Below are 22,316 nucleotides of genomic sequence, written 5' to 3'. Positions count from 1 at the left end.
TTAATACTTAATGGTCTTATTGATTAGTTGTATGATTATTACAGTACAATGTCTACCGCGAAAGAAGTTTGGGATATGTTACAAAAGAAGTATGACACTGAGGAGGCTGGATCTAAGAAGTATGCGGTTAAGTCGATACTTTGTTATCAAATGACTGATGACACAGATCAGTGAAGTCTCAATCGTATGAGATTCAGAAGATAGCACATGAGATCATAAGCGAAGGTATCCTGCTTGACGATCAATTTCAAGTTGTGATTATTATTGAATTTAAAAAATACTCTAAGGCACAAAACCAATGAGTTCTCGTTGGAAAGTCTAGTCACACGATTAAGTATTAAGGAAGAGGCGAGAAGACATGATCAAAAGGAAGAGGTGAATGTAATTCTCATAAAGAAGTCAAACGTAGTGTTGAAATCGAATCTGAAGCCTAAGGGAAATAAAATGAAACGTAGACCCAACAAGCAAAATAACTCACAAAGACCCTAGTCCAGAAGTACAGTACAAATTGTTTGTTACAATTGTAATAAGCCTGGACACTTATCTAGGAATTGTAGAAATAGGAATCGTCATGTTGCGCGGGTGAACTTGGTATAAGATGAATATGTACCTATGATTTCTGAAGTTAATGTAATTGGGGGGTGTGAAGGTTGAGGGCTAGAAACTGATGCATCTCGACATGTTTGACCTTAGTTTATTTAGAAAGTATAATGAAATAAAGGATAAGAATATCCTTTTAGGAGATCATCACACGACTAAGGTGGTAGGCGTTGGAGAAGTTAGAACTGAAATTTACATATGACAAAATGCTTGTGTTGAAGAAAGTTCTTCACAAGCCGAAAATTCAAAAGAATTTGGTCTCTGGATATCTCCTCAACAAAGCTGACTTCTTGCAAACTGTAGGATCAAATTTATTTACTTTAACCAAGAACAATGTTTTTGTGGAAAAGGGTCATGCGACAGAAGGAATGTTCAAACTACATTTATAAATGAATAAGAATTTAACTTCCGCTTACATGTTTTCTTTTAATGTTTGGCATGCTAGACTTTGTCATGTTAATAAAAGACTAATTAGCACATGAGTAGGTTAAATCTTATGCCTAAGTTATCTATGCATGAATTTGAGAAATGTGCATATTGTAGTCAAGCTAAAATAACAAAAACCTAGCATTAGTTTGTAACTAGAGTAACATAACTTTTAGAATTAATATATTCTGACTTATGTGAATTTGATGGCACATTAACTAGGAATGGTAAAAGGTATGTAATAACATTTATAGATGATTATTCCGACTACACTTTTATTTATCTGCTTAAAAATAAAAGTGATGTCTTAAACATATTCAAGGTGTGTGTAACTGAAATAGATAATCAGTTTAACAAAAAAAATTAAGCAATTTCGTAGTAATAGAGGAACTGAATATGATTTTTATAACTCAAAAGGAATAATACACGAAACTTCTGCACCCTATTCTTCTGAAATGAATGGAAAAACATAAAGGAATAATAGAATACTAACAAAGTTAGTTAGTCATTGCTATCTTACTTGAATCAAGAGCAGCACCATCTTGGTGAGGTGAAATAATTAAGACTATTAATTATGTTCTTAATACGATTCCTAAATCAAACAGTAAATCTTCACCACACGAAGTCCCTAAGAATAAAACACCAAACATGTCTTATCTTAGAACTTGGGATTGTCTAGCCTATGTTAGAATACCTGATCCAAAGAGAAGAAAATTAGCCAGTAGAGCCTATAAATGTATTTTCACAGGATATGTTGAAAATAGTAAAGCCTATAGATTCTATGACTTAGAAAATAAAGTAATCATATAATCAAATGACGTAGATTTTTTCGAGGATAGATTTCCTTTTAAATCTAGAAATAGTGGGGCTTAAATAATCAAACTAATGGGGGCTTAAGTTCAAGTAGTCTACCTTCAATTAGGATCCAAACCCAAGAAAAAGGAAGTAGATCATGAACCCTAGAAGAAGCAAGAGAGTTAGAACCTGGAGAAGACTTTGAAATGTATAACATAGAAGATCCAAAAGATCTAGCAGAAGCCTTATCCTTAGTAGATGCCAACTTATGGCAAGAAGCTATCAATGATAAAATGGACTCTCTTGAATCCAATAGAACTTGGCACCTAGTTGACTTACCCCCGGTTGCAAAGCAATAGGTTGTAAATGAGTTTTAAGGAAGAAACTCAAACCTAATAGATCATTAGATAAATATAAGGCTAGATTAGTAGCTAAGAGATTTAGGCAGAGGGAACGTAGATTTCTTTAATACTTTTTCTCCGATCACTAGAATTACCTCAATTAGAGTGTTGGTACCTATAGTTGCTCTGAAAAATCTCTTAATCCATCAAATGGATGTCAAAACTGCTTTCCTAAATTGTGATTTAGAAGAAGAAATTTATATGAAACAACCTGAAGCTTTCATAGTTCATGGTCAAGAAACCAAAGTTTGTAAACTAGATAAATCTCTCCACCTAAAACAAACTCCTAAGCAATGACACAAAAAGTTTGACAACTTAATCATGTCCAAAAGATTCAAAGTAAATGAGAGTGACAAATGTATCTAATGTAAGCCTAAAAATAAATTACATACTATCATATGAATAAATTACATACTATCATATGTTTACACGTAGATGACATGTTAATCTTTGGATCAAACTTGCATGTTATAAATTATGTAAAATCTATGTTGAATTACCTCCTTATAAAAAATTTCTAAACAACACGTGTGAGAGATAGTATAAAGCACTGGTTTGTGGGGTAAATAGCAAGTCTTTTACTCTTATAAGCGATTCAAGACAATCAAGGAAATGACGTAGTCGAGTCATAGGGGAACACAAGGGATTGTCGGGTCATCAAGTATCAAATCCAGATTATGAACCCTAAGCCTAGAGTATGTTACAATTTTAAAATATGGCATTTGAGTTTTCACTTTAATTGTGTCGTATACTTCCTGTGTTTCAAAACATCATATTTTAGTTTAGAATTTTATTTCAATTTGATCTCTACCATGGGATGATTTACACTTTTAACTTTTGTTTTTAAACCCCACTAAATACTTTCACACGTAGACACCATTGTTTATGTCACTAATAAAATCGATTACAAATTTTCACAATCATATATAATATCATTCTTCTAATTATGTATTGAAAGCTAGATACAATTTTAGAAACAACTCTAACATTCAACGCTAAAATATAGTTAGGTCGTATCTTTACGAATTATTATAACTCGATCCTAACAATTAAGTATGCACCTCAAATATTAATATAACCATGACAATAACTAATTAACAACCTCTCAATTAGTTAATGCATAAAATTTTTGAATTTTCAAAAAGTGGATCTTGAATCCATTAAAATAATTTATACTAAATTTGACCAATTATAACTAAAATAATGTTTTTTTTTAAGAAAAATACATTTTAAAACATATATATTTTCACATTTGTTAAGGGCTCATGTATACAATGGTTTACTTATTTAATAGATTTTTTTTATTACAAATCTTATGTATTGAGTTAGACACATTTAATATCATTAGTCATTTAGTAATATTTTGTAATTTTCACTTTACATGTCGTTGGAAAAGCCGATAATATTTGTAAATGTAAATATAATAATTTTATTTAAATTTCAAACAAGAACACAACCCATAAAAGCATACATACAAGAAAAGCACACATTACAATCAAGGAATACAGTAAGAAATATAAACAAGCAAATAACAGAATTTATTCCCAACATCAAGATTTGATCATAAAGTAAATAAAACTAAAAATAAATTCCGTTAAATTATAAAAATATATAATTTTCCATTAATGGATCATTTTAAAAACTTAATCCGTGAATCGAGCACAACCAGTGATAGCGATGCACCCACGACGATAAGGGTTGGCCTTTCGGCGCTTCGTACAGTCATAATAAGAGTGTCCACGATGACGGCAAGGGGAGTTGTTCTTCCTAAGTGCATCATAACCCAAATACTTATTCTTTGGATATTTGTAAGCAAATCCATATTGGAAAAGTAGTCGTCTGCTGTCATCAACATCATTTATCGTCGCCGGTTCAGCCGTGCCCCAAAAGGCGTAGTCGGGGTTACCATAGGCACGAGTCCAATCACATAAGGCAACAGGAAGAGTGATGGCGATGGCAGCTACGAGTAGGAGGAGACAGAGACCGAGCTTCATAGCAATTATAGATTTTGTTTTTGTGTGTTTTTTTTTTAAAATAAAAGTTTTAGGCTCTGCGTCTTTGTTTCCTAATAGAAATGGAGAGGAGAGGGGATTATAAATGGGAGAGGGAACTGGGGTTTGTGAAGATTAGGGCTGTGAAGTGTTTGGTCTACCGCTTCTCAGCCTAACCGATTTAACTGTTTTTTGCTTTATTTGGGATGTGATTTATAACCTAATTTGGTTTGAATTTTTCAACATTATTGTTGTCAATTCTTTTTTAATCTTATGGGCACCCACGTGGCTTGCTTATAAGATTAGTTAAAAATATATGATTGCTTCCTAGGTTTTGTTTGGAACAACCACATTCAATATAAACATTTGGGAATAAGCTATTTGTAAAATATAGACACATTGTTTACTTTATTTTGTAAATAGTTTTAATATTTTACTATTTTTTAAAATATCTTACCATTTATGTTCATTTTTAAAAGAATATAAAAAAAAATTAAGACTATTTATAAAATAGACTAAAATTTATTAAATTTTGGGACATTTTAAGAATAAGCACAATACTAAAATTATTTACAATAAATAGCTTCATTCATCAAAATCTTTATAGTTCATTTAAAAATTTTGCAAAATTTTATAAATAAATTTTTTTTTTCTTTTTGTTATTCGTAACAATTTCTCTAAGTTTTTTAGGTAACCTATTTAACTTTTTTTAGTACGTACGAAAATAATTTTATTATTATTTTTCTATTCATAACAATTTATCTTTTTAAAATATTATACCTTAATTCTAATTGTGGAGTATTGTTTAAATTTGGTTTATAACATTTCAAATTTTATAGGTTTATATGATTGTGTATGAGTTTTGTTTTTCTTTTTGATTCTTGGTGTTATTATTTATGCTTTTAAGTTTTGATTTTCTACTGGATATTATGCTTACCGATTTTTTTTTCTTTTTGTGTTAAAGTATTTTAATCCATTTAAAACAAGCAAGGGTTGAAAATTAATTTTTTTTTAAATCAATTAAATGGGATTGAGACTAAAAGGAGCGAGCAACAACGAGATTCAAAACTTAGCGCTAAATGATTTTTTTTTTTAATTAAATACTTTGAATTTGGATATTGTTTAAACTATTTTGATGATTTTTTTGTGTTGCCGGTGATCATTTAAATCTTAATTCAAATATATTGCAATGGATTGCCATGATCTTATGACTTAAAAGAGTAAATTCTTTAATTCAAACTTATTTTTGCAATATATGGTTTGATTGAATCTTCTTTGCTTTTTATAAATGGTTAGCATGGATTTTAATGATGTTAGTAGCTGAAAAGTATGCTCTTTCTTCTTCTTTTTTTTAACAATTGTGGATATAAGAGTCAAACCTGTTATTGTCACTCGTGATTGCGTATAACTTTATTTTGACCGCACGAGTCTTTAGTTGTTAACTAGGTTGAGTTTTACAGTTATTCTTTGATGATCTCAAGTTGTTTTTTCTTTAGTGCTTGTAATAATCAAACTTCGAAACATTTCTTACCCCTACATTTTTCTTACCTAAAAAAGTAAAGCCTTTAAATCAAAGGCTATATGTAATAAATGCTTTTGAGAATTTGATTATAGTTTCGATTCAAAAGATTTATAGGGCCTCAATAATACAATAGTCGTAATAGATTGTTTGATACGTTGTTGTTAGATGATTTATTGATTTGTTAAATATTGAATGTATTGATCTATGTAATTTTTAGAAAGGTTCGTGTGTGACAATATAAAGTAGATATAATGTGGGATATCATTTGTAGAAACGAAGGGAAGCGAACTTAAATATATTTTATATTCTCGTAAACAAGTATAACAAGCAACCACAATATGCAATATATAACCAAGATAGACTTCTATTAATGATATACTATATTTGTAATTTTTTAAAATGTTAAGTTACAAAATGTTGCATAATGTTCTGATATCTAATTGAAATCATCTTTTTCATTTGTTAATCTTATAAATAGAATGAGGAGGGCATTTACGAAAATTCAACCACCCCAATGGGCTAAGTGGGGCGGCCATAGTAGGTCCAGTAGAAAGGCCCATTAAAGGCCCAACCCAGCAATAGGCGGGAACTTGCAATTTCTTTTTATTGGCGGGAAAATTATGCTACCAAAGTAACAAATCATTCCGAACCGCAGATCTCCGTTGATTTCAATCTAACGGCTATAAAACATTCATGTTATCAATTTCTCGTTTTATTTGGTCAGTGGTTCGAGAATTATAAGTCGGTTTACTTCTCTTTTACACAGAGACTCCTCCTTTTCGAAACCCCCTCCCGGCGTCCGAGAAAAACCTATGGCGAAACCCTCGAAGCGACAGGCCTCTTCCGATGAAGCCATGTCCAATGGCACTAGCTCGTCGGAGGAAGAGGAGCAAACTAACGACCAGATCAATGAGGAGGAAGACGAGGAGGAGCTCGAAGCGGTCGCTCGCTCGGCAGGCTCCGACGAAGATGAAGCTGCCGACGATTCTGATAACGATGGATCACCTGTCGAAAATGGCGAGGAAGAGGTAAATTTGAAATTGAGGTTCTCAATATACGGTCTTCGTTTGTGTTAATTTTACTCGGATCTCGGTAGGGTTTTTTATTTTAAATTTTCCTGTTCCTTCTCTGGTGTACTTCATACGAAGGTTAGATTGACTAGGTTTTATCAAAAAATTTCCGTCATTTCGTCAATTCGAGGAAAGAGAGACTGGAGAGTTGAGCATATGGTGGCGCATCTTAAGTATTGGCTTGTGCTTCTATTTCTGGAAGTGTTTTACTTTTTTCGACGCTGTACATTATTGTTACATTTTCCAACAGGATGGAAGTAACGACGGCCAAGATGATAAAACTGATATTGGGCGGCGTGAAAAGGCCAGACTAAGAGAAATGCAACAAATGAAGAAGCAGAAGATTCAGGATATGTTAGATGCACAAAATGCTGCTATTGATGCTGATATGGTTTGTGGAATCAGTGAACACCATTGATTGATGTCATTTCTCGTTTTCTGTGATAAATAACATAACACTGAGTTAATGTTCACGGGTGGCAGAATAACAAGGGGAAAGGACGCTTGAAGTATCTTCTGCAACAAACTGAGATATTTGCTCATTTTGCTAAAGGCGAGCATTCTTCTTCCCAGAAGAAAACGAAGGGAAGGTATGTATTATCATTTGAAGAGCCTTACAAATGTTGGTTTGCTTCTTGGTAGCTTAAATATCTAAAATGGTCGTTTTTTAGGGGCTGTAAAAGCGTTGTAAATAGGAGTACTGTGTCTATGAAAGTTAGTCTTCTATATAAAAAAAAAGCTCGTTATCTGGGAATTATATATTAACTGTTATTTTATCGAAGGAAATTGTGTCATTTGGGCATGAATCATGATCACATTTCCTGTTTTGTTTTCTCCAAAGCACATTTTACATTTTGATTTTGATTGTAATTCGTTTGGAATAAGCACTTATTGTTATTCAGGTTGTCCATGTAACCATTGGGTGATCTTTCACTTTTTTGAGAGCTATCCAGAGACTTATTATGAGCATGTTTAGTAACAGCTATTGCTTTGGTAATAATTCAGGGGTCGCCATGCATCAAAACTAACTGAAGAAGAAGAAGATGAAGAATATCTTAAAGAGGAAGAAGACGGTCTATCTGGAACTGGGAACACTCGTTTACTTTCACAACCATCTTGTTAGTTTTCCATTTTTATTTTTTCTTTTAACATTCCTTGGGTTTTGCATTTCCTTCAAAGTTTGGGACATTTTCTTTAATAAAAAATTACTGAGTGCAGGTATCCAGGGGAAAATGAGAGATTATCAACTAGCTGGATTAAACTGGCTCATTCGGCTATATGAGAATGGCATAAATGGAATCCTTGCTGATGAGATGGTAATAAACAGATCCATTGATTCAACATTTCTCTTTTCTTTATTTGACTTCATTTATATCTATTTCCTCATGATTTTGAAAATCTCTTACAAGGTACGGAAAGTTACTATTTCTTGGTAAACATTTAATTCTGACAGTTTCATTCATTCATTCATCAGTGCTAATAGATGGTGCTTTTCCAATAGGGGCTGGGCAAGACATTACAAACCATCTCCTTGTTGGGCTATCTACATGAGTACCGAGGCATAACAGGTCCCCATATGGTAGTTGCTCCAAAATCTACTCTGGGAAATTGGATGAATGAAATTCGTCGATTTTGCCCTGTCTTGCGTGCTGTAAAGTTTCTTGGAAATCCTGATGAAAGGGTATTTTTCTCCATTCTTTAAAGTGTGAATTTTAGTGATGTTAGATTGTGATTTGTGCTGAAGACTTATTAATGCTTCATTGATGCACTTCCTGCAGAGGGATATACGGGAAAATTTACTTGTTGCTGGGAAATTTGATGTATGTGTTACCAGTTTTGAAATGGCCATTAAGGAGAAGTCTTGCTTGCGCCGGTTTAGTTGGCGCTACATTATTATTGATGAAGCCCATCGAATTAAGAATGAGAATTCTCTCCTTTCAAAGACAATGAGGCTTTATAACACCAACTACCGTCTTCTAATCACTGGCACACCTCTTCAGGTATCCAAAATTAGTTTTCCCACCATGGAAGTTTGTTGCCTGTTTTGGATCTAAACATGTACAAATTTATATTCTGAGGTCACGAGTTCGTGTTTATTGCCCTGTTAGATTGGCGAATCATTTTGATTGTTTAGTAATTTATTTTAAATAACAGTATCTGGTTGGATATGTTCTTTGGAAAGAGCAATATTGTCAGGCATTGTTGTTTCCCAGCTATTTATTTCTTTCAATTTCTTTCTTTCTGGATTGTATAACAAAATGGTATTTTATTGTCCTCTTCAGAACAATCTTCATGAACTGTGGTCTCTCCTCAATTTCCTTTTGCCTGAAATATTTAGTTCAGCTGAGACTTTTGATGAATGGTTTCAAATTTCTGGGGAAAATGATCAGCAGGAGGTGGTTCAACAACTTCACAAGGTATACCTACATTCATTCTGTGCATGCATCTTTGGTTGATATTTCAATTCTTTTATCTCAAATTCTTTTTCCTCTCCTACTTTGCACCAAATAGGTCCTTCGGCCATTTCTTCTTCGGAGGTTGAAATCAGATGTAGAGAAAGGTTTACCTCCAAAAAAGGAAACGATACTCAAAGTAGGCATGTCGCAAATGCAAAAACAGTACTATCGTGCTTTGCTGCAGAAGGATCTTGAAGTTGTTAATGCCGGTGGTGAGCGTAAACGGCTGCTTAATATAGCAATGCAGCTCCGGAAATGCTGTAATCACCCATATTTGTTTCAAGGTGCTGAACCTGGGCCTCCTTACACCACAGGGGACCATCTTATTACTAGTGCTGGTAAGCTTTGTGTTCAAGGATGTGCTGATGATGATCATGTTTTAGTCATTCATTCATTAACACTGCAAATTTCATTAATAGGTAAAATGGTTCTTTTGGACAAGTTGCTTCCTAAACTGAAAGAGCGTGATTCTAGAGTCCTAATATTTTCGCAGGTAAATATTTTTACTGATGTTATATGGCGTATGTGAATAAGTTTTCCATGCCACTTTAGCATTGTGAATTGACTATTTGTTCTGTTTGGTTTTAGTATTATTTTTTTAACATTTTGGCTAAGCCTCATTTGTGTGAATTTCAGATGACAAGGCTGTTAGATATTCTTGAAGATTATTTAATGTTTCGTGGATACTATTATTGTCGAATTGATGGTAACACTGGTGGTGAAGATCGTGATGCATCCATTGATGCCTTCAACAAGCCTGGAAGTGAAAAATTTGTTTTCTTATTATCAACCAGAGCTGGAGGTCTTGGTATTAATCTTGCTACTGCAGATGTAGTTATTCTTTATGACAGTGACTGGTACATCTCTTTGATCAAGATTATTGCTGCTGCTGTTGTCGCTCCCTATTATTCTCTGACATGCAACGTTTATTTCAGGAATCCTCAAGTTGATCTGCAAGCACAAGATCGTGCTCACAGGATTGGTCAGAAGAAGGAAGTTCAAGTGTTCCGGTTTTGCACTGAGGTAAACAACGTAACCTAAGTTATATAATAGAGAACTCAAACTTATTGCAGCGCTAAATGTAATTTATTCTTCAATGGAACAGTATACCATTGAGGAAAAAGTGATAGAAAGGGCTTACAAGAAACTTGCCCTCGATGCTTTGGTGATTCAACAAGGACGTTTAGCGGAGCAGAAAAGTGAGCGTTATTTTCATGTGTACTTCAAGCACTGCAACATAGAAAATGCTTAGAATATTTTTATACAGTTCCTTCTATCTCTTAACATGTATCATTACCGCGTCGTTTATATCTCCTATTTATTTATCTACTATTGTTATGTCTTATAATAGCTGTCAACAAGGATGAGCTACTTCAAATGGTGAGGTTTGGTGCTGAGATGGTTTTCAGTTCCAAAGATAGCACCATCACAGAAGAGGACATTGACAGAATCATTGCAAAGGGAGAAGCAGCAACAGCAGAGCTTGATGCAAAGATGAAGAAATTTACTGAAGATGCCATTAAATTTAAAATGGATGAAAGTATGTAACATCCTGACATGAACTAACTATTAGCCTCTTTCTGTTTGTTAATTTTCTGCTTTCTTTCAAATATTTGAGTAACTATTTTCACTGATGTTTATGTGTGGTCTTGGCAGCTGCTGAATTGTACGATTTTGATGATGAAAAGGTAAATGCAATTATATCAGATTCTTGTAAATCACTTCCGATATTATTCAAAGGCTATTAAAGAAAATATTCTGACTGTTTACCTTGTATCTTAATGAAGGACGAGAATAAATTTGACTTCAAGAAAATTGTCAGTGAAAATTGGATTGAACCACCTAAAAGAGAACGGAAGCGGAAGTAATGATTTCAAATTCCTTGCCAGTTTTACTACATGAACTTCATACTTGATTTCTAGTCTTTGGAAATCCTGACTTCTGTTTTCTCCCTTCTAATAGTTACTCAGAATCAGAATACTTTAAGCAAACGATGCGGCAGGGTGGTCCAACAAAACCAAAAGAGCCAAGGATACCTCGCATGCCTCAGTTGTAAGGCTCTTGAATTGGTTGATTTATTTTGTAGCCCTAGTTTTTCTTCTTCTTTTTTATATACTTATCTGTCTAAATTTTCCAAATTTATATCCTCATTCTATTTGTCTCTTACATGGGTGTACTATACTTTTGTTTATAGGCACGATTTCCAGTTTTTCAACACACAAAGGTTGAGTGAACTCTATGAAAAAGAAGTGCGGTATCTCATGGTGAGTGTAAAATTCTTCAGTATTCCTTTCTGTTTTACATTAATTGTCCGTGCTTATTATTCAGCAGCTTTACTTACTTTATTATTATATTTATTCTTTAATTAATCATCACTGTTTTGACTGGCTCAGCAAACACATCAAAAGAACCAGTTGAAAGACACAATAGATGTCGAAGAGCCTGAAGGTATGTTACTAATATATATGTTTTATCTCCCATTTCCTAATTTTTCCTTTATGGGATGACTAATCTTAGAAATGATAATTAGAAGTGGGCGATCCCTTGACTGCTGAAGAGCTAGAGGAGAAGGAGCGACTCTTAGAGGAAGTAAGTGAGTTTATGTTTTAAGGGTTTTTCTCACAATCACTTTATTGAACTTGATTCTTGGTTTTGGGTAGTAAGTGGATTTATGTTTCAAGGGTTTGTCTCATAATTACTTCACTGAACTTGATTTTTTGGTTTAGGGATTTTCTTCATGGAGTCGCAGAGATTTCAATACATTTATTAGGGCTTGTGAGAAATATGGGCGAAATGATATAAAAAGTATTGCTTCTGAGATGGAAGGAAAAACGGAAGAAGAAGTTGAGAGATATGCAAAGGTCTTTAAGGAGAGATACAAAGAGTTAAATGGTAAATATGCATCTTTGTGGATATGATAGGACAATGTTCTTGATGATTATCATAATTGGATATAGGAAGCAGAGAAAATTATTTTTCTATTTCTTGAAACCAACTTTAGATGACTTATGTAATGAGACATTTTTCTGCATGTAAATTTGCTCCTTCTATGTCATCTCTCCCATGACTGCAAAAATGGTGGCCATCATGGTTTCAAAGCTTTGTTAATCGTCTCTCTCGAACTATTTAGGTGTTTTTCTTCTAACTTTAATGAGCTGTAGGTGTTTATTAGATCCGATGTTCAGGTTCGAGGTGCAGCTCAAAGTGTTTCATTATAACTTAACCATCGACTACTTGATGAGTATAGTTCAAGGGAAATGATTCAACTACTTTTGAGAATACAAAGTGTTTCAATGTATACTGGGCTCCTTTGTTATTGTGACACTTAAAGTCTTTTCTAGCTCAGCTAAATTGATGTTCAAATTGTTGTAGCTAACTAAGTCAGCCTTCAATCAGCTAGTTAGTTTGTTATGGCTTATTAGTATCCACTGTATTTTCACGGCTGACTTATTACAAATTAATTTGCTGAAGGCTGAGTTGGGTTTTTTTTGTTTTTTAATTTCTCACAAGAATTAGAAACAATGTTGTTTAGTTTTTTCTTTATCGGTTATTATCTATTACTATCTGAAAAGTTTCTAAGCATATTATATGGAATTTGCAGATTATGATAGAATCATCAAAAACATAGAAAGAGGGGAAGCAAGAATTTCTCGTAAAGACGAAATAATGAAAGCCATTGGGAAGAAACTGGATCGCTACAAAAATCCATGGCTGGAGCTCAAGATCCAGTATGGCCAGAATAAAGGGAAGTTATATAACGAAGAATGTGATCGTTTCATGGTGGGTATTGGATATTCTGAATTCTCTCGTCTGGAATGCACCAATGTATTCTGTTGGATACCGAACATGACAAGTATTATCTTAATGATGAACAGATATGCATGGTTCACAAGCTTGGTTACGGAAACTGGGACGAACTGAAGGCAGCATTTCGAACGTCACCCTTGTTTCGATTTGATTGGTTTATCAAGTCACGAACGACACAAGAACTTGCAAGGAGGTGTGATACCCTAATCCGATTAGTGGAGAAAGAAAACCAGGAGCATGACGAAAGGGAGAGACAGGCCCGTAAAGAAAAGAAGCTCGCGAAGGTTCTGTTTGCAATCCTTATTTTGATCAAAATCTACTTTATTTATCTTTTTGTGACGGGAAAATTTGCTGAACTTGAATTATATATTGTTTCAGAGTATGACACCATCAAAACGTTCCTTAGCAAGGCAAACCGAGAGCCCAACTAATATAAAGAAGCGGAAGCAATTATCAATGGATGATTATGTAAACTCCGTAAGTTCACCAAATGACCCCCATGTCAAATCATTGTCCCGTTTCTCCCAAAACTAATAAAATAGTCCTAACCTAACTGTTCTTTTGCAGGGAAAACGAAGGAAGTAACACATTCTTTTTAACTTCTTTTTCGACGGGTAAGATCCATCAATTTATCTTTTTTGTTGAGGCAAAACAACTGTCTGTCTGCCACATCTTTGTTATTGCCTCGTGATTACTATCTAGAAGTACACAACCTCGAACAGGATCTGTTATATAGTTGTACGTGTTCTTGAGTTCTACAATCTAGTTCACGTTGGTAGCTAAAAAGCTTAGAGATCCCTCCCCATATGTTTGGGATAACTTCTCAGGGATCAATTAGATTGGTAGGTGTAACTGGAAGGTCTTGTATAAAATTATTAGAGAGAACACAACTTGGTTCCGCCAATATCTTGTATGCCATAGTTGATTTTTAGTTCGAAAATATTATCATCTGTTTGGCAGATGGTGTTAGTGCATCAAGGAAAAGGTTGCATCATCGGCCGTATGAAGAACAAAGACGTTGACAAAACTGATGACCATGTAAGGGATGTCTTATCTCATAGTAACCATTTCTGACTTTGTTTCCTAATTCAAGATTTTCTGGCTGCTAACATAATTTTATTTAGAAACTTTGAAGATTCTCTCATCTTTACTTGACTCACACTCTTGCATGGAGTAAAAAGAAAATTGAAGCGAGTGGCCTTAGACTGATGATGAACCATTTAGGTGTTAATTATTTGATTTTTAGTTTTAGCAAATGATTGTCAAATTTTTCTAAGTATCTTACACTGAGTTGCATATTTCTTTTGTAAATTTTAAGTTAATTTCCAAAAAACAAAATAGTTTTTGTAATTTATTTATTTATTTTTGGAGTTCTCAAAATTTGCTTGGTTTTAAAAAACATAACAAAACATTATACCTAATTTGGGGTTGAACAAAAGTCCTTATAATAGGGTTTATTTTCAAAAAACAAAGAACAATAAGTGGTTACCTAAACCTTTTGGTTCTTTTGTTAATTTACTTGCCTATTTCCTCCAAACGTTTTTCAAGTTTTGCCAACCAAAAGTTTCTATATGGTTTTTTTTTTTTTCTAACGAAAGTGGTTATAGATAAGAAATTGTGATGGAACAAGAAATTTATCATCTATTTTTATATCAAAAGGTTTAGATTGGTTGATGAATAGAAGAATAAAATAATGTATTCTATAATGGGCCAGAAGTTTTTAGTTGTTTTTATTATTGATGTCTATTTTAGAAATAATAATGTAAGATATAACAATATTTAAAAAAATTACAAATATGATAAAATTATTGTTTATAGACAAAATTTGTAAATATAACAAATTTATCAATTGATAGATTATAAATCTATTAACGATAGATTAATATTTATAATATAGACTATCGAAGATAGATTTATATCATTATAGAATTTGACTAATTTTGTTATATTTGTAATTTTTCTAAAATGTTAGTTATTATTTAATTATTTTGCATGCTAAATTTGTAATTATTCATGTGTAAATTGAACTTCTCATGGACTAGCTAATTTGATAGTATCAAGGAAATGGTTTAAATTATCTTTCTAATAGTTGGATTCATGTCTTCAACATAAATTTTACACTATCGATATTGGTTTTGAACAATTGAAAAGAGATGTTGGGGAGCGAACTTGAACTATAGGAAAAAGTTACTTTTGAAAATCCCATACAAGAAGAAAAAAGGTGAAAATAGTGTAACAACCCAATATGTTTTCGAGGATTTTTGCAAACACTTGCAAACTAAAGCTATTTGCTTCAACTAATGAGGATTAATACTCGAATTCAAATTAGAATCAATGATGTTCCTCTCAGAATCAAATACAATGAACTTCAGATTTAGGTTAATTAAGACTAATTCTAAGAATTGCTTTAATCACTGATTTTTATTAAGATTTGTAAGTGACAATACTAGGATCCGAGGAAACCAAGGTTTCGATATCATTAACATTGGGTTTCATGAATGTCTAATGGTAAAAAAAGACTTAAAAATAGACTAATTGAGGAAAATTTTAGAAAATAAAACCTAGGAAATTGAAGCTCAGTTGTACTTCAGTTGAGAAGTTAATGTACGAAACTCAAAATGTGATATTGGTTTAAATAGTCTTGATTTTCTTTTTCTAATGGCATGTTTAACGTGCACGCTTAACAATGTCTGACGTTGTGAATTCTAATATGGTGTACTTGTAAATAACATTTTATTCACAATTTCTACATAGTTCTTTTAATTCACAATCTCTTTAATCTTTTTTGTCATGCTTTTTATAATAGTTTTTATTTGGTACTTACAATAGACCAATGGTTGATTTCACATCATGGACCTATACTCATCTTGTTATTGAAAATTTCATATATTTTAAGAAGAATTCATGACTCAATAGTTAAATTTTAGAAAATATTTTGAATAACCATCTCAATCTCCATATAATTATAGAGTATTTTTCAAGATAATTATTTTAAAACAATAAAAAGATATAATATCAACTTGAAGTTAGACCTTAAAGATGGAAAATGATTGTCATGCCATACCAATTAAAAAACAATTAGAATTATCGTATAGGGGTCTGGTAATTGGTATTGTTTTTTCTTCAAAAAAATAATAACCATTTTGGTTTTTATATTGAAAGCAAGGAGTGTTTTTTAATTAATGTATATATGTTGAAAAAGGTGGTCAAAAGTAGAGTGAACACTACCTTTTCGGCTTTGATTAGTACCCTACCCTTTTTAATCATATACAATGATCGAATCCACGGTTTATTTATTATAATGTTTCTATATGCAACTTTTGCACAATAAATAAAATCAACTTTAAAAAATGGTCAGATTTAAGTCTTTGATTTCTTTAATTTAATAAGTCTTTTAAGTTTTAGGGCATTTGAAAATTTTAAAATCTAATTGAATTTTGAACTTACAATTTTTTTCACCAAATGGTGCCTAATAAATTTATAAATTCCAGCCTACTGTGTGTACTTAATAAACAAAAAGTTGAAAATTTAAGTATCTTTTAGGTACAAAATTAAAATACTAAACAAAATTTGATATTTGCTATTTTTGATAAAGTTCTTTATTAAATTAAATTTATCATTTTAAATATTATATACTAGAAAAGTAAGGGACATGCGTTACATATATACATATATAATTTTTCTTTTATTTTCAAAATGGAATATGTATTTAAGTGCACAAATGTAGTAATATCCAATATGTCTTTTCTTTTGCCATTTACGACAAAAAAGTAGTATCAATTCTCTAATCGTGCATGATATTATATATTTTTCTTTTCATTATTACTTTTTAAAATTGGAGATAGAGATTTTTGACGCATTTTATATCAATTGGGCTAGTTTTTCGTTTTCCTTGTATTCTCTTATTTCACTACTCTTATAATTAACATTATTAATAATAATCGATATTCGTTGTCATGAGGTATTCAATTATTTTTAACATATATATATTTGGCACGTGGAAGGTCATGTCTTTAATGACCATGTTGACTTGAGTAGGGTTTTATTGTGTTTCCTACTTAGTTGTGATAACTTTCTAGACATTACCATTAGGGGTCACATCCATGATATAGTCACCCTTCAAATAGTCCAACTTTTGATCGGGTAGATTGAATCTAGTAGCTTGGAATAATAAATAGAAAAAACCCTCAGCCTAATGAGAGAGAATATTACACATAAACTATCCTAATCACTCGTTACTATAGATAAGGAAAAAAAATTGACATGGTTTAGCTGCACATAAATATCTTTTACTAAAGAGTTATGTAAGCCAATGAACAAAAGGATGAACATTGAACACTATTATTTTTAAGGAATTTCGGAGCATGTTGTGACATTTTCTATTTGCGATATTATGAAATGGTAGAATAATGTGTACGATCTTAAGACTGTAGGAGAAGTATTTGTGTCTCACATTGTTTAAATTTCATGAAAATCCCTTTTAATAGGTTAATTATGTTGAGAATTTATTGAAATTAATCCATAAACATATTGATCTCTATTACGATAGAGATCGACGAAACTCAAAATCGCTACTATGATCACTAATAGATATAATATTAAAAAAAGTTGAAGATGAGACCGACGCAAATAGAAAACCAATTAATAGAAACCGTGAAAATAAAATTCTCAAAAGTTAAAAAATGTTCTAAAGTCTAATTATAACTCTCTATCCAAATAAAATTTATACACTATCCTCTTTCAAGTAGAAATTTTGAGTCTTCCACGCCACAGGTATTATAAATAAATAAAGTATAATTACTCTAAATGATATAATTGTATGCAAATATACCAAAAACATTATAAATATTTTGGTTCATGATTTTAAATATTGGAAAACCAACCTTAGAGCAAACTCTTGAAAAATTCAGTCTGCTTTTTAGAAACCCAAAAACAAATTTGATGCAAAAAATAAAGAAATTATATCCCTTGGGGTTGAGCATATTATATGCATTTGTCTTATTATTTTATTTAATTTGTGTGACCTAATAGGAATTTCATCCATCCATCTTTAATAAATTAAGTTGACATTTGTCACTTTCTCTCTCTCATTCCATCAAAAGTGAAATTAATTAATTAATTAAATTACTTTATTTTACAAATTTCTTTGATGGGTTTCACACACACATATAGCATAGGAAGAATCAAACAATCCATTTAAAACGCTATGGAGAATGTAATTCTTTCATGCATTTTCTCATGAATTGACCCTTTTTTCTTTATATTTATAAAAATGTTTAGTCTTTTCAGCCCACAGACTCAGAGTGGTGGCTGATTTATTCATCTTAAATCTTATATATATATATATATATATATATTCTAGAATCAAAGAAAACAAACAATTTTATTATATAATCATTTGGCATGATTATTTCTTCTATTCTAATTATATATAAAATAAAAACATTCTATCAAAGTTTTTTTACTTTAATTTTTTAATTTTTGTTCTCTCTTTAAATATTTTATTATTTTTATCCCTTGACCGGTTAGGAAAAATTTAATTTAAAAAATAACTATATTAGCATTCTATATCACTCATGCATAACTAGAATTGGGGTTGGTTTAAATTTAGTAGACAAAAAAGTTCTTTGCTTTCCTTTGAAGTTTTTTTGATATAATGAAAAGGTAATTTTAAAATAAAATTTAAAAGTGTTTAACTAATTCTAAAAAAGTTGAAAATATTAATTTAACGGTCAATAATCAAAATATAGATTTTAAAATAATTCCAAAGTTTAATTATGTTTAACAATTCTTATCGAAACAATTTTTATTAGAAATAACATTTTAAAAATTAATGTTTTAAATTTTGTAAGTAAATCTAAATATACTATTTTATCTTTCTAATAAAGATATTTTTCATCAAATTAAAGTCATATAACTTTCGAAGCTCGTCTCACTTTCTTTTTTAATATTTCAAAAAAAATATAATCAAAATTTAACCAATTAAAAATATGTATCGTAGTCCAATCTTAGCATAGGGCATTTTAGGCTATGCTTTGGAGATTCGGGCAGGTAGGGCATTTAAGGGCACTAAGTTATTATTAACTTTATTTTATTTGTTATTATAATGTTCTCTAGAATGGTACTTCGAATTATGCTTTAGCTAACAAAAATAGAAATTAAAAGACATTCTTTGTAAAGTTATATATACTTAGCTAACACATTCCTTTATGTGTGATAGAGCTTCTCTTAGGCCTATTTTATTCTTCTACCCTTTTTATAATACTTTATATTATATCCTTAATTAAATCACTAAACAAAGCTAAAAAAAATTAATTAAGTTTGGTAGCACCAAATAAAAAGTAATATTAATTTGAAAGAAAATAAAACTTTTTAAAGTTTGAATAACGACCCAAAACTCTACCCAAAACTCTATAATATGATACCATGTTAAATTAAATTACTTATCTATAAAAAAAAAAATTAAATTGATGAATTATGATAGTTATATATATCAAACACTTTAGCATAAAAGTAAATCTTATCACACCCCCATTGAATAGATGTGATTTATTCTATTTTAATAAGAAAAATGTTGTATATAACGAAATTATAGCAAAATTTCATAATCTATTTATTGATTGATCTCAATATTTTCTAAATGTTTTGGTTTGTTTAGGTATACTTAAAAATATTCCTTTTAATTATAAAAAAAAAAAAAAAATGGGTTAAGCCTACCATTATCACCACACCAATCACTTCACTTGAAGCATTGGACAAATGTGTTATATGTATATGCATGTAGTTCAATAATTGAAAACAAAATTATATCTAAACATTTGGGACAATTTACATTCTTAGTCTTAAAATTTGTGAGGTTTTTAATTTCCATTTCTTCAATGCCAAATAATCTTTAAATATGGTACTTATTTGAATTTATCATTATTCAATTAGATTTTAATTTCAGAGAACTACTTCTTATATGGTACTTATTTGAATTTATCATTATTCAATTAGATTTTAATTTTAGAGAACTAAGATACTTCTTAATTCTTAATTTTATTGATGTGATATTATTAGATAAACATATCTAATATATATTTTACTTTTTGTTGCTATTAAAATTTTACACCTTTCGAGTTATTGTTCAACTTTATTTTGGTAGACAACGTTTAATTTCTTATGCATATTGTATTAAAATGGTAAAATTTGCTCAAATTTATAAAAATGATAAAATTAGACTCACAAACTTACTTAATTAAGCAAAGAAATCGTACAAGTTTGAGATTAGGGTCGTTCCAAGGACTACGATCATAACTTTGAGGGTCTAATTTTAACATTTGTACATGTTTGAATACTCAATTTTTTACAATATAAAGTTTGATAGTGTAAGTGTAGAACGTAGCGCTAGTTACGTAATTTAGGAATGATTTTTACAAATTACCTCGAAAATGATAGAAACGGCAAAATGGAAATATATTAAGCTTGAGGGATGAAATTGAAAAAGTGGCAAATATTACATGAGTCATCAGTTTCATCAACTTGTTACTAATTATTTCAACCATTATATATCATAGGTAGCATACTTTTACACAAAAGGATCAAAAAAAGAGACCTTTTGTTCAATTCTACTAATAATTTATGTTCAAAACATCAAAGCCATATAGCTCCTGCTTCCTTTAGCAATTTTTTTAGGGAACCATTGAGATGAAGAGTCATGACAGTGTTGGCGGATCCGATAAGCTTTCCACCGATGAACACAACTGGCACGGTTGGGCTGCAACCCCCCAACGTCTTCGAGAGGGCAGACTCCATTTCCTTCCCTTTCGACTCCCGATCGAGCTCGTGAATCTCCGGACTCGCTCCTTGATCGTAGAACAACCTTTCGATTGCATGACACATGCAACATGTACTCTTGCTAAAGATCACTACCGCTTTCTTTGCAGCCATTTTTGCTACCAAGTCCATTTTTATTATTTTTTAACTATATATTGAGACTTTAGAGAGAAAATTTGAAAGAGAGAGATTAGATGTGGAGTAGGGGTTTGCAGTAGTTGAAAGGGATTGGTGTTTATTTATACAGGAGAGGAAGGGAATGACTAAAAGCTTCATTATTATTTAAAGTACTAAAATAGAATAATTAATGGATATCATAATTCAGAAAATTGTATATATATATATAAAGATATTTGCATCCATGCCCTTTTTGTGTTTTCCTTTCCTTTTTTAGGGAATCATTTTATAGCATTTCACATGAGCGCGTGGCTGCCGAAAGTCTAATACACTAATTTATTAAAATTAAAACACGATAGAGAGAGAGAGAGGAAGATGCTAATAAACAACTTTTATAGTTTTTTTTTTTCCTTTATTTTTTTCTAATTTTTAAATTTTAAGTATAATTTCTTTTTTATAGTTCTTTTTTCCTTTCTTTTTTTCTAATTTTTAAATTTTAAGTATAATTTCTTTTTCGATAAGCATCTATCATAATTACTGTAAATTATAAAACTGTTAAAAATACTTATAAAATAATATAAAACTGTTAAAAATATTTATAAAACTGTTAAAATATAATAAAATAATATTACTGGTAGACTTATAATTCTTTTTAGAATTAAGCTATATAAATATTCATAGTTTGCCCACATGTTACATGCACCTTAAGAAAATTAAGGGAGATTTTGAAAACTCAAAAGACTCCTTTCTAGTTTTTTTCTTTTTCTAGTAAAATTGGGTCATAGAAAATAAAATAAATTAAAAAATTATATAATTGAGAAGTTGATAGAAAATAAATATAAATTTGTAAAAGTAAAATCGGAAACGTGTACATTTATTACTTGAACAATATTTAAATGCGAACCGAAAATATTATTAGTTTTTAGTAAAAATTTCAACTTTCTAATTGAGTATTAGGATTTTAAAACTTTTATGCTTTTATAACTTTGAATTGAGTATTAGGATTTTAAAACTTTTATACTTTTAGAAGTTTGAATTCTCACACATACTAACTCAATTTTAGGAATTAAAGTAACTAAAAGTTAAGATTGAGCATGATTGAGAATTAAGGAGTAAAAGTATAAAATTTTGAGACGTTAGAACGAGAGGGAACTAAGCTCTTCAAAGATAATAACATGACATTTTAAAACTAGAGACAAACCTAAGTTGAACAACTTAGAAATAGCAATGTGATAAAATTTTAAACAACTTAAAATTTTTTCAGAGAAAATAAAAATTCCTTGATCGTTGAACTATGCTAATACGATAATATTGGC

The 22,316-nt window shown here is 30.9% G+C and overlaps 3 protein-coding genes across 4 annotated transcripts; 1 reads left to right on the top strand and 2 right to left on the bottom strand.

Moving 5' to 3' along the window:
- Positions 1-3,865: 3,865 nt before the first annotated feature.
- LOC101222199 (protein RALF-like 4) lies at positions 3,866-4,216 on the bottom strand. The gene has a single exon (XM_004150766.1). The coding sequence runs from the start codon at positions 4,214-4,216 to the stop codon at positions 3,866-3,868; it is 351 nt and encodes a 116-aa protein (XP_004150814.1).
- A 2,230-nt stretch (positions 4,217-6,446) lies between these two features.
- LOC101221495 (ISWI chromatin-remodeling complex ATPase CHR11) lies at positions 6,447-14,204 on the top strand. Of its 2 annotated transcripts, none has more exons than XM_011658874.2 (25): positions 6,447-6,763; positions 7,056-7,196; positions 7,289-7,395; positions 7,811-7,923; positions 8,024-8,121; positions 8,307-8,486; positions 8,584-8,805; positions 9,088-9,222; positions 9,317-9,599; positions 9,681-9,754; positions 9,898-10,118; positions 10,197-10,284; positions 10,367-10,460; positions 10,613-10,801; positions 10,918-10,949; positions 11,049-11,125; positions 11,224-11,313; positions 11,456-11,525; positions 11,655-11,709; positions 11,795-11,850; positions 11,988-12,153; positions 12,863-13,041; positions 13,137-13,352; positions 13,447-13,545; positions 13,636-14,204. In XM_011658874.2, exons 1-25 carry the CDS (start codon positions 6,548-6,550, stop codon positions 13,651-13,653), a joined length of 3,219 nt encoding a protein of 1,072 aa, XP_011657176.1. In that variant the 5' UTR covers positions 6,447-6,547; the 3' UTR covers positions 13,654-14,204. The 2 variants fall into 2 exon arrangements, with proteins under 2 accessions (XP_011657176.1, XP_004150811.1); XM_004150763.3 differs by having other exon boundaries at positions 11,792-11,850.
- A 6,295-nt stretch (positions 14,205-20,499) lies between these two features.
- On the bottom strand, positions 20,500-21,104 carry LOC101221729 (monothiol glutaredoxin-S10). The gene has a single exon (XM_004150764.3). It carries the CDS (start codon positions 21,013-21,015, stop codon positions 20,701-20,703), a length of 315 nt encoding a protein of 104 aa, XP_004150812.1. The 5' UTR covers positions 21,016-21,104; the 3' UTR covers positions 20,500-20,700.
- Between the last annotated feature and the right edge of the window lie 1,212 nt (positions 21,105-22,316).

Source organism: Cucumis sativus, chromosome 6 (genome assembly GCF_000004075.3).
Source record: "Cucumis sativus cultivar 9930 chromosome 6, Cucumber_9930_V3, whole genome shotgun sequence".
In the NCBI taxonomy this organism is placed as follows: domain Eukaryota; kingdom Viridiplantae; phylum Streptophyta; class Magnoliopsida; order Cucurbitales; family Cucurbitaceae; genus Cucumis; species Cucumis sativus.
Note: the sequence above shows the minus strand (reverse complement) of the source record. Positions and strands in the feature narration are given on the sequence as shown.

Bases quoted from the DNA above. Each gene is read 5' to 3' on its own strand.
- LOC101222199 (XM_004150766.1), bottom strand. From the start codon at position 4,216: ATGAAGCTCGGTCTCTGTCTCCTCCTACTCGTAGCTGCCATCGCCATC.
- LOC101221495 (XM_004150763.3), top strand. From the start codon at position 6,548: ATGGCGAAACCCTCGAAGCGACAGGCCTCTTCCGATGAAGCCATGTCC. The intron at 9,600-9,680 runs GTAAGCTTTGTG...TTTCATTAATAG, and splicing joins CCATCTTATTACTAGTGCTG to GTAAAATGGTTCTTTTGGAC. The intron at 11,314-11,455 runs GTAAGGCTCTTG...TTTTGTTTATAG, and splicing joins ATACCTCGCATGCCTCAGTT to GCACGATTTCCAGTTTTTCA.
- LOC101221729 (XM_004150764.3), bottom strand. From the start codon at position 21,015: ATGGACTTGGTAGCAAAAATGGCTGCAAAGAAAGCGGTAGTGATCTTT.